Below are 12,451 nucleotides of genomic sequence, written 5' to 3' on the forward strand. Positions count from 1 at the left end.
AGACTCAATAATGTACCTAAATGTATGTACCAAAATGTATTATATTGAACTAATGTATTTAAATGTTAGCACCAAAATGTATGTACTGAAATATATGCACCAAAATGTATTATATTAAATTAATGTATCTAAATGTGTGTACCGAAATATATGCACCGAAATGTTAGTACCTAAATGTATGCACCGAAATGTATTATAATGAATTTAATGTACCTAAATGAAAAAGACAAAGTACATTGAAATATATTGTATAACAAAAATTAGTTTACTAAATGTTTACAACAAACCATATTACAATAAATGAAATGAAAATGAAAACTATAATAAAATAAAATTAATACATTAAAATTAGGAAGAAAAAGAGAAGAATTAAAAAATGCAAATGTAATTAATAAATGAGGTTATTAATGTATCAAGGGACTACAATTATATTTTGATTTTACTCATGGTTTTGGTCTAAAAGCCATCTTTGCCAAGGATTAGAATGAAGTTTCCTATAAATAAAATAAACAATTATATTGTCAGTCCTAACGACACCACCTAATAATTCAATAAATAAAATAACAACTATACTGTTACTCATAAGGGATACCACAAACTATTAATAATAAAAAAATAAAAAGTTTCCTAGCACAAGTAAACAGCTTCATGAGTTATTGAGGAAACACGATTGTTTTTAGCGGATCTATCACTAATGCATTCGGGAAAAAAAAATAAAAAACATGTCATTTATTCAGTTTGGAGGTGGATTTTTCTTTTGTTCTCAAGGCAGGGCAAGTTCCAAATGGTCCACATGTATCTTCAAATGATACATGCATTCCATATCCGTTCACACACGCTGCAGATCCAGCAAAATCTCAGCACAGATGAGTGTACACCTTTCAGATCCGAAGATGTGTCAGTTGATAATTTGTTTGCCTTTGGATCTGCAACTTCAACATTTCCTTTTCTCGGATATACCTTAGGTCGTGGTGTCCTACACAGACAATGCAGAAATATGAGACATGCCGTGATACATAGCCATATTTTTGAAGATCAAACCTACAGCATGTACAAACAAGTTTTCTTACCTTTTGTTTGCTTGGAACTGTGATTTAACCAAGCCACTCTTTGTCATATCCCTTGCGGACGCCAGATCAGGCATTGTTCTGCTCACAACCAGAAACAAGGAGTTAACATTCATATATGGGCAGATTTAATGTATGCCGAGCTCACATCAGTGAAGGGAAATCAGAAAAGATTATTACCTTTCTTGTAGATTAGCTGAGATCGGACGTTTGGGGTCAAGTACCATGACTATTGGACCTCTGCATCTTTCTTGCGTTGTATCTGCAGTCGTTGTGCATGTATCAACAACGGATTTTTTTTAACATCAAAACAAGCACATCCAAGGTGAATTTTATATGCGACATGCAGTGAGAGATCAGTTATGGAGGCTAGTGATTTTACCCTTTTTGTTTCGAATCTGACTTGTTCGAGTGTTATTCTGCCTTTTCCCATTATTTCTTTGCCGGATCCAGATACTCGTACACAAATCAAACAAGCATGTGTTAGTTTGCTTCTTATTTCTGTATAAAATCATCAAATGGACACATATTCAACAATGGAAGGGTCGATGTTTACCTCTGTAGGAAGATTGGAGCTTAGATGTGCCTACATTTCCATAGCAGACTCGCTGGTTTTGGATTTTTGCATAGAAGAGTGAGTAATGAGGTGCGGCTAGGGTTCTTCATTATAGGGAAATGAGATGCAGCTAGGGTTCTGATATTAAAGGGAGAGAGGGCTGAGAGAAATGAGAGAGAGGAAAAACACAAGAGAGGAAGAATAAGACATGAGACAGGATATATAAAGAGCACCAACCTGTCGCCTACAACTGATAGGAAGTTTTAAAATATTTAAAAATAATTATTAATGTCGGGTATAAGCAATACAATTCTCTTTTCAACCGACATTAACTTTATGTTGGTTGAAAGCAACACGATTCGTTTTTTATACGACACCATCATTTAAAAAAATTAAAAACTATGTTAGTTATAAGCGACATTAACAGTCTATGTCGGTTATAAGCAACATAGACAATTTTATGTTGGTTATAACCAACAGTAATTCCAACACCATGTAAAGTGGTTGTCGAAAATGTCTAATCTGCCACTATATTATATAAAACCGGCACCAACCACCGACACAATAAGCCGCTTTTGTAGTAGTGTAATCATATTTTACATAGTGAAGAAAATCCTCAAGCAAATAGTATCGTAGATCTTTTTATTAGTCAAGCAAAAAATATAAAATTAGAAAATATTACATATAATAATTTATTAAACCAATTATTAGACTATGTAAAAAATTAAAAAAAAACTGTTAGACAAAATATAAATCACATTGCATCTCAACTAGAAGATAATAATAAAAATATTCAGAGACTTCCTAACAAGAGAGAGATAAATAGCTCATTGATACCATAGATAGTAAACCCAAGCAAGTAAAAAGTGGGTCACTAGAAATAGTTGACCAATTAAAATTAGAAGTTCAAAAGTTCAATTAGTACATAAAGATTTCACTCAGCAAATAGATAAGTTACATAATAAAATAGATAGATCATTAGTTTGATGGCCGATTCCTGAACCAATAGAATATATATATCCAAGTTTTGAAGGAATTAGATATTAAATAAGGGACCAGTTGATTTAATTGATATTTCATCACAAGTAGATAGTTGTAATATTTCAATTAGACAAAATAATTTAATCATCCAATTAGTTTTAAATTTAGTTGAAAAATTAGATCCAGTTGAAGAACAAATAACATAAATTAATCAAGTTTTGCATAACACGTCTTTACCACTGCCACCACCACCTTTATTACAAAATTAGAAAATTCAACTTTGAGCACAAATAATCATATTAGAATACCTAAGATTAATCATTTTGGTAATAAAAAAATAGAACACATCGAGAGAAAAGAAATAGAAATTAGCAGAAGATTACTTAGCAATTTGGAAGGAAAATTGTATAAGTTTTATTAGAATATTACATGCATATGCACAAAGAAGAAGCTAGGCATATTGACACACCCAGACACAAAATTGTCCACTTGGACTCCAAATCAAACTGTGCTGACCGACACTCGGAGTGTGACGAAGCCATAAAAGTGTAGTGAGGTGGAAAATGTGAGTAAATTTAAACCTAAAAGTGCCTAAATGAAAGAGTGCACTAGTGAGTGGGAATAAACTCATTTGACACGTGATGTCAGAGTATAAGTAAAGTACTATAAAGGTAGGGTAAGAATTATACCATAAAAGGTAATCGCCTATACTAAGACTTGCAAAGAATCCTCGTCGACACGAAATCTCTTCTACTAAAACCTGTAGGGGTGAAAAATAAGGGTGAGTGGGCCTAAAAATAAAACTTTGTAAAAATATTTTTGAAAAGGTAATAACCCCTCGCCGTAAAACAAGTATAGTTTCCAAACATAACATACTACATATAGTATGAAAATACTTACCTTAGCCAACAATATCTCAATAATGCAATATGTCACGACATTTCCTAAATAAACACATAACGTCCAGTAATCACATAATTTCATATAAACAAACATATCATATCGAGTGCTCATCGACATATGTTGACACACGAGTTCATGCAGAGATATTCTGACATGAACATGACTGGGTGTAATAGTGATTTACACTCTAGTATTACAATCACGTGAAGACTGGCATTCTACGCTTCACGTACGAGTTCTAATTGCCTATAGCAATTTAGGACATGATTGACACCTACAATGGATCCAAAGTGAGTGTACGGTGCGATGTGAACATGCACGTGAAAGACTGGCCCTGAGCGAGTACTAACACCAGTGCAGCACACAATGAGCACATAACATAAATATGATCATGCCACGGTAAATCAATAATTCGATAATTCTAATCAATGCAATATTATTCATGACGTAACTCCAATTAAGGCATCAATAATAACATGCATACATGTGCATCCAGTAGGATGCAACATAATTTCATGAATTCCCTTAATACGCTAATTCTTATAAACATTAATCTAATATCAGCGTAACATGGAAAGTTCTTTATCAAATAAATAAATGGAAACCAAACAACTATGTAATATTTAAAAGCAAAAACCGTCTCACAAATCATGTCGTTTGGTCAAACCTACCTCATGGGGATCGAAGCTTTTTGTGATATGTTGCACCTAGAAACGAAACCATTTACATAAATGTACAACATACTATTGTATATACACATTTTCGTACTAAGTACAACAAGTAAAGAAACTATTTTAAAATGGTCGAATTTCGGAAAATGGATGGCGGATTTGGATTTGGCACGTTGAGAAACCTAAGGAGGGACCTCGGGTTCTCCCACACGTTGCCGCACACACCACTCTTAGGTTGGAGGCCTAACTTTCAGAGCTCTAAATGAGCTCATTTCGTAACCAAAAGTAGTGATTCAAAAGCCAATTAGAAGCTAAGAATGTTAGGAAGATTTTTATACCAGTTCAAGGACCAACCGTGATGGGATTTGGCTGAGTGAATGGCCTGAAAGTGGCTTGATGGCATGGTCCAAAGTTCCATAATTCTTGGAAAATTCTTCCCCGAGTTTATTTCATGCTACGCTTCACCAAAATAGGTATTCAAGGCCACCATCTAATCCAACAACAAAAGAGAAGTGACTTATACCTTGGTCGAAAACTCAAGAAACTCGCTGGGAAATATGGCACCTACGGCGACGTTCGTAGTTCATTTCTTCACCAACGGTGAGAAGAAAGATAACATGTGAGGGAGATACAGAGACATGACAGTGCAATGGCCTGAGAACTCGCTGGAGTGGTGATGGTAATGATGGGCAGGTGATGGTGGTTGGGATTAGCTCACTGCCTCTATGTTTACAGAGAGATTAAGAGATATAGGGTTGTTGAATGAGCATCAAGGCTGCTGGTGGCTTGCTACGAGGCCTGCGGAAAGTGGGTGGTTCGACTGGGGCTCTCCGAAGATGGAAAAATGGCAATGGGTCGTTGGTCCTCTGTGTTACAGAGATGAGAAAGAAGAGATAAATAGAGTCTGAGTGTGAGAGAGAAAGAAATGAAAGGGTGACTAAGAGAGTTAGTGAGCTTGAGGGAGAAGAAGTGATGTGGCAGCAAGAGAGAGGTCAGAGAGATTTTTGGAAAGGGACATGGGGATAAGTGATGAGTGCGGTGTGGGCCCCACGTGGCTCACAAAGCAAAACTCAAAAATCCTCCTAATACAAAATTACCAATTTGCCCTTGGCATTCGGTGATTCGTAAAATCTTCGTTATAACTCCAAATTCAATTCCGTTTGTCGTATCGTCGAGTACTTCGAGAATATGGTATAATAATAACTTATACGCATCATGAGATAACGATCAACGAAAGTCAACGATCTCGCCTTAAGGGGCATTTTCATTGATTCACTCATTTAAAATTAATAAAATCGTAAAATCAAAGACTGGTTGTTACATATGTAGCCATGATAAATTAATACTCATTTGGATTATATATCATGGACTCTTACACAACAAAATGTTCTGAGATATTGAGGAGCCCAAATGTTAGTTTTATATGAATTTGAAGATTTCAAGCACGATATATTATTAATAACAGAAGATGAAGTAATGTATACTTATAGCAAAATAAATATCATACATCAACCATACTGGAGCCCCAAAATTTCCAAGAAAAAATTGTAAAAATATACTACAAAATAAAAGAAGATAGTGAAAAAGAAGCGGAGATGAACAATACTAGAATAATTTGACAGAAATAAGAACTGCATGACATCAACAAAATAATGGAAACATAGAGGATTTCACATCAGATAATCAAAAGATGAAAAAGCAACACAATAATGCAACAAGTGGAGAATATTTCATAGTATCATCATGTAAAGTTACGTACAATAATTCAAGCATCAGACAAAAATATAAACATAATTGTGAAACATGCCAAGATAAATGGAATAATGGCGCAATAGTAAATAAACTTACATCTTTGTACCGTTGAGATTTTTCAAATAGGAAAATATTGTGTGCTATACATAATTACACATATAAAAAAAAAAAAAAATTTTAACGAAAAGTCCGCGGTAATGTTTACTTTAACAAAAAACCACATTTTTACACTAAAAAGTCAAACTAGTACTATCCACTTTACCCTTTATTTTATCTTTATCGTTAAAATTGAAAGTTTTCAAACCATTTTTATTAGTTTTTCTATAAAAATAAAAACCATAATTATTATCCCAAAAAATAACTCAATGGCAAGTAACCCCATCCCTTGTGGATAAATTGGAGGGAATAATCAACCGCCACGTGTTACTAAACTGTAGCCTTTCGGAGAATATACAAAAACTGCATGTCCAAAAAAACCATTAACTCAAAGCCCACTCGGAATCCGAAGAGGAAGAAATGCATGTCCATCTCCTCATTCTTCTCATTCTTCTTCTCATTCCATCCGAAGAGGAGAATATACAAAAACTGCATGTCCATCTCCTCATTCTTCTTCTTCCTCTCCGCCATTGATTCCGATCGGCGAATCCCCAACCCTAATTCCCGGCCTCCCAAATGACATCGCAGCGCTGATCCTCTCCTTCGTCCCCTTCTCCCACCAGGCCCGCCTCCGACCCACCTGCAAATCATGGAGGCTCTTCCTCTCCTCCAAAACCCTAATCGCCCTCCGCCAGACCCATCACCGCACCAACCTCTCCCACCTCCTTTGCGTCTTCCCCCAAGACCCCTCCGTCGCCGCCCCTTACCTCTTCGACCCTCGAACCCTAGCCTGGTGCCCCCTCCCGCCAATGCCCTGCAACCCCCACGTCTACGGCCTCTGCAACTTCACCTCCCTCTCCGTTGGGCCCCACCTCTACGTTATCGGCGGCTCCCTCTTCGACACTCGCTCGTTTCCGATCGACCTCCCCTCCCCGTCCTCCGCCATATTCCGGTTCGACTTCAGCACTTCCTCGTGGGACTTCCTCGCCCCGATGCTCACACCGCGCGGAAGTTTCGCCTGTGCTGCGGTTCCAAAATCGGGAGAGATTCTCGTCGCCGGCGGCGGATCCCGGCACACTCTGTTCAGCGCGGCTGGAAGCCGAACGAGCTCGGTGGAGCGGTATGATATTGGGAGAAATGACTGGGTTGCAATGGATGGGTTGCCAGGTTCTCGGGCCGGGTGCGCGGGGTTCTTTGTTGGCGACGGCGAGAAGAGGGAGTTCTGGGTTATGGGTGGGTACGGCGAATCCAGAACAAGATCAGGGGTTTCTCCTGTGGATGAGCATTACAGAGACGCTGTGGTGATGGAATTGAAGAATGGGAATGGTGGCTGTAGGTGGAGAGAGGTTGGGGATATGTGGGAAGCAGGGGAGAGGGTGAGACTGGGCAAAATTGTTGTCGTCGAAGGTGGCGATGATTGCGGTGGACCTGCTGTCTTCATGCTTGATCGGAATGTTATATTCAGGTAGTTTTTCCATTTTCTTTACTTTTTGTGTTTTGAGCTTGGGCTTGAAGTAACATTGTTTGTATGTTCAGCTAGTGACAGTTGGTTCCAATTAGATTGAGATTATTCATGCTAATCTAAGGTTAGTGTCAGCATTAAATATCTCTCGACGCTCCAAGTTGAAGTTTTTTTGTTCTGCATTGTGAATATCATTTTTGAATGAACTAAAAGTGTGATCGAGATAGGGATACTTGGTGCTGCCTCATGTTCTGGTGTATAGATGCATATTACATTTCCTTAGACCTCACCAGGTGTGGAATTTATCTTTATTAATTAAAGGAATTTTCACTGAGAGGTGTGCCAAAAACTTGTCTTTTCCATAATTTGGGATATAGGGTTCAAAATGCTAGTGTGACTAGATCATGCGGGGACTGTACACTTTTCTGTAACTTGGGGAGGGAAAGAAATCAGCATGCAGAGTTGCTAAGATGGTCTTGACCAGAGCAAGTACCCACTCAGGGACATTCCTGAAGAAGTTTGTTGTGAATGTAGTGACCAAATTAGTGTTGGAGTTTGGTGGCTTAGATTAGAGCCACATTTGAGTCCCACATTGGCTAGGGGAGGAGTCGTGTAGTGCTTTATAAGCAATGCCACCACACACACGTATTGTCAAGGCCTTTTGGTAAAATCCCATACCCATTGCTTCCGGGTGGCTAAAGTGAGGGGAGTATCGGCAATACCGACTTGTGTGTGTGGGACCTGTTGGCGACCTGTCCGTTGGCGACCCGTTGTTGTGGGCTTCCGCACAATAATTAGGGTATAAGAAACTGGATTGAGTTGGCCATTGTTTCCTTGCACCATGGGAAAAACATGTGTTGTGTGACTTGTGTGTGTGGGACCTGTTGGCGACCCGTTGTTGTGGGCTTCCGCACAATAATTAGGGTATAAGAAACTGGATTGAGTTGGCCATTGTTTCCTTGCACCATGGGAAAAACATGTGTTGTGTGTGTGTGCGCGCGCACGCACGAGTGTGAGAGAGAGTGATCTGGCTGAAAGTATCCAAATTAGCTTTGATTTTGAATCCTAATGTGCTAATAGTAGCTCTTGATGATTTTTGTAAGAATATCCGAGCTTTTTGGATTGGTGGAAGTTATTAGGTGGCTTAGGTCGTATATGATATATGACTCCACTTTAGTTTTGTGCTTGGATTTTTTCAGAACGAAACAACTAGGAGAGGGGAAGGTCTTGAACTTACTCTGATTTGGCATGATTTCGTTAGTACTTATACTTTGCACCATAAGGTGAATGCAGAAGGCTGAGCTTGAAATCTTCCTGTGTTCATTTATATTGAATTAAGGGCTTGTTTACTTATCAATAATGGGAAAATAAGGAATCACTTAACTACGGAATGCAAAAATTTAAGGAAAGGGAATTGGATTAACACTCAAATTGCTGAAATTGGGTTGTTCCGTTACGTATTTTAGATAATCCATTACTGATTACATGCAAGTAGACGTGGGGAAGTCATGAAGGGAACCCATTCCGTTTCTTTTCATTCCCATTGCAGATAAACAACCCTAATAAAAACTTATTATTCTGTTTACAGAAAAGTTCCAAAGTTTCATCATTTGAGGGATATGCGATGATGTAATTTGGATGGTTATGCTAATTTAAATTTATGACGTAAATGACACAGGTTCTACCAACACATAACGCTTCGATGTTTTAGATTACTTTTCTATTGCGGTTTACAGAAGGGAAATTCTTGTTTATCATTCTTATGCAATATATCAAAAATGTTGATTATCAGTAGTTTAGTACAAGTAATTCTATTATATGGGATCGCATTCTTTTAAGTTCTCCTTTGTGTATGCTTATTGATGTCTTTTTGGACGTATGCATCTGCCCCTAATTTATGTCCTTTGAATTTCTTTCTCGTTGTTATTAATTTGATCTTTGAATGATAATTTTATGGAAGTTTTTGCTTATGTTGCTTCCACATGATATGTACTGCAGATATGACATGGCTTCAAACCGTTGGTGTAAGGAGTCACGTATACCAAGACAGGCCCCATGCAACTCTGCATTTAGATTCGTTGTATTGGATGGAGAGTTGCATGTAATAACCCTTTTGAAGGCAGTCGAGCCAGCAGAAATCTGCAGGTCGCGATTGCATACGAGAGCAGGCACTCTTTACGTCCAAATATACCATCCTAAGAAGAAGACATGGAGATCTATCATAACAAAGTCACCTTTCCATTACAGCTTGGATTTCAATACTGCCGTTATGAGCACCATTTGCTTGTGAATCTCGATTCTTGTTGCTTGTACTTGTGTTGATAATTGTACCGATCGATGTGCAGAGCTGTCTATATTGGTTCTTCGGGGTCATTGCTGCTAGCATGTCTAGTCCGAAAGTACGGCAGACCAAAATAAATACCTTACCCGTGAGTAAAGTGGTAAGTAGTTAAGGTTGAATTGATGAGTTACATATATTTGTATCATTTATTTTTCCATAGAGCAGGCATAGAGATGTATTATATGCACATGTATATGTAAAGATGTGTTATATAGCTTTGTTGCTTGTGCACTAATCAATCTTTACCCGTGTCATTTTACGTTTTAAGTTGATTTGTTTAGTCTGATTTTCAAGTCCGGTTCCCGGGGTTTGTAGCGTCACCGAGTATTTACTCCTCCGTACGTATGATAATGATACTTTACATCTAAGGTTGGAGTCGGACTCTCTCCTTTGCTCCCCTCTCGTGTTAGATACACGAGTCGGTATCCCAACAAATGAAGTCTTTTCGGAATTTCCAACCAACGAAAATAATGTAGTGTGAATTCGTAGCATGGGCAAAAATTGAGACCAAAATGCAGACATTCCCAAGTAAAGATTCAGTTTTCCACCCGGTTTGGTGAGTTCCAACATTTTCCACACATGACGAAGCAATTAATGCGGCTAAAGCAAAGGAACTGGATCCTCTCCTAAGCTCGGGATGGGAGTCCCCATGAACAGCCCATCCGGGCTATTTAAACTTAATCCAACAGTTGCAATTATTATAACTTTTAGAGATGCCTCCTATTTTGAGCTATTAGATCAAATTTTAATGGTCCGGATGGGCTACTCAGGAAGATCCCTATCTTGAGCTCAGGAGAGGATCTAGTTCCTAAAGCAGAAACTGGCTGGCCGTGAAGAATTGGGTACAAGTCAAAACTCAAACCATTGCTGCGTTAAACCGCAACTTGTATTGCAAGTTTCGCTTTTATACAGCCATGACTTCAAACTCGAGATACACGAAATTCAAGTCCTAATATACAATCAACAAGTCAACCCAAAAGTTTCATTAACATTTTGGTCAAATGTTCGGGTGGAAAATGAGGAAATTTGTTTTGTCATCGGAGATAAATCTCTATGTATCTATAACACTCATCATATAACCTGTAAACATAAGAAGATATATATTTCTGTGACATTATCTCGGTTGTAGGTCTCGAAGTGAAGGTATTGTGAAGTCCATGGCAAGTGCAAAGAAACATATATTGTGGGTTTTGTTTTGATTTCTTTGTGACACAAAATGCATGCCAATTAAATAGAGAACTTTATCTGCAAGACTCGTGCTAACACATGTAAGAAGAGATGCCAACTTAAGAACTTTGAAAGTTTTACTTTGAATTCTACTATCATAGAACAAAATCGTTTTTTCTGTTCTGACCCATTCGATTTTTAATGTTTTCACAAAAGAAAAAGGTTGAAAGTCATGCAGATTGGTGCATATAAATACACACGTATCTAACCTCCACATAACACATCCTTCGTAATTAAGCTAGCTATCTTTGTTTAATATCTCTAAGTAAAAGATCTATAGATCACCATGAGGTTTCTTAAGTGTTTATTCGCAGTTATAACAGTTGTATTTCTCGTGAGTATGGACTTGCATGTGATTAGTGCAGGCAGGATGTTGCATGATGAGAAAGAAAAGTTGAAGACCATAACGACGGTGAACAAAATCAACGTGTTGATGGATTCGAAGCAGAGGGGCCCTCCTCCTCCCGGTGGACATAATGGGAAGATCCCTGGGTCTGCTGATCTTGCCGATACAACCATCAACCAAAGGAACTTTGCAGGCCACACTACTACTACTCCACCTCCTCCACACGATGCATACCCTAATAATGCCGTGGCTAGGTCACTACTCGGAGTGGCTATAGATCGTTAATCATTTATTTGAATGATTAACAATAACTACAGAAATTCCAACGTAATAAGATACATCAAATTATGTGATATAATATAGTGTTTCTTGTGCAGAATAAGTAAAGGGGAAAAAACCTATGTAATGTGATATAATATAATGTTTACTGTGCAGAATAAGTAGAGGGGAAAAAGACTAGTTGTCTTTGTATTGCTTGCAGCACACTCTACTTGAATAAGAAACTAGACGAATTCTCTTACAAATATCTTATTTTCTTCCTTATGCAGTATGAGAGTTGAGATGAATAGGATGTAAGACGTTTTATTCAAGCACCATGTGATGTTTCAAAGAATAGTTTAAAATGTTTGATTTGAAAGCCAAACATAAGCATTACGGTAACAAAAATGTGATCAAAAAATGCGTTGCCCGAATACTATCATGGGGCAAAACAAAGAAATATACAAAAAAAATAAAAAATAAAAAATAAAAAACCCACATACAGGTGTTTACAACCATATCTCCTAGTATTGAAATCTTCTAATCAATCGTGGAAATGTCAAGTTAGACTTGGTACACCAATGCAGTGTGCCTCGGTAAATAACCATGGCATCATAAAACATGTAACGCTTTGCCGATCTGCCGTCTGCATCCCACATACTGAAATCCAATGGAGTCCATCACAATCATTTAACCTCGCGTTCTTCGGCCAAAGCCCTCCATTCATCGTGGACATGTGAGGTTTTTAGTCTTCATCAAAGATGTTAATTGTTTTGTAGGTGTAATTTTTG

The 12,451-nt window shown here is 37.8% G+C and overlaps 1 protein-coding gene across 1 annotated transcript; it reads left to right on the forward strand.

Moving 5' to 3' along the window:
- The first annotated feature begins 1,603 nt into the window (after nt 1–1,603).
- On the forward strand, nt 1,604–10,041 carry LOC137728401 (F-box/kelch-repeat protein OR23-like). The gene is made up of 4 exons (XM_068467198.1): nt 1,604–1,701; nt 6,499–7,491; nt 9,487–9,717; nt 9,834–10,041. Exons 1-4 carry the CDS (start codon nt 1,604–1,606, stop codon nt 9,904–9,906), a joined length of 1,395 nt encoding a protein of 464 aa, XP_068323299.1. The 3' UTR covers nt 9,907–10,041.
- The last annotated feature ends 2,410 nt before the right edge of the window (nt 10,042–12,451 follow it).

Source organism: Pyrus communis, chromosome 3 (genome assembly GCF_963583255.1).
Source record: "Pyrus communis chromosome 3, drPyrComm1.1, whole genome shotgun sequence".
NCBI lineage: Eukaryota > Viridiplantae > Streptophyta > Magnoliopsida > Rosales > Rosaceae > Pyrus > Pyrus communis.

Coding starts and splice junctions, on each gene's coding strand:
- LOC137728401 (XM_068467198.1), top strand. CDS start 1,604: ATGGAAGGGTCGATGTTTACCTCTGTAGGAAGATTGGAGCTTAGATGT. Junction 1,702..6,498: donor TTGGATTTTTGCATAGAAGA/GTGAGTAATGAG, acceptor TTCCATCCGAAG/AGGAGAATATACAAAAACTG. Junction 7,492..9,486: donor GATCGGAATGTTATATTCAG/GTAGTTTTTCCA, acceptor TATGTACTGCAG/ATATGACATGGCTTCAAACC.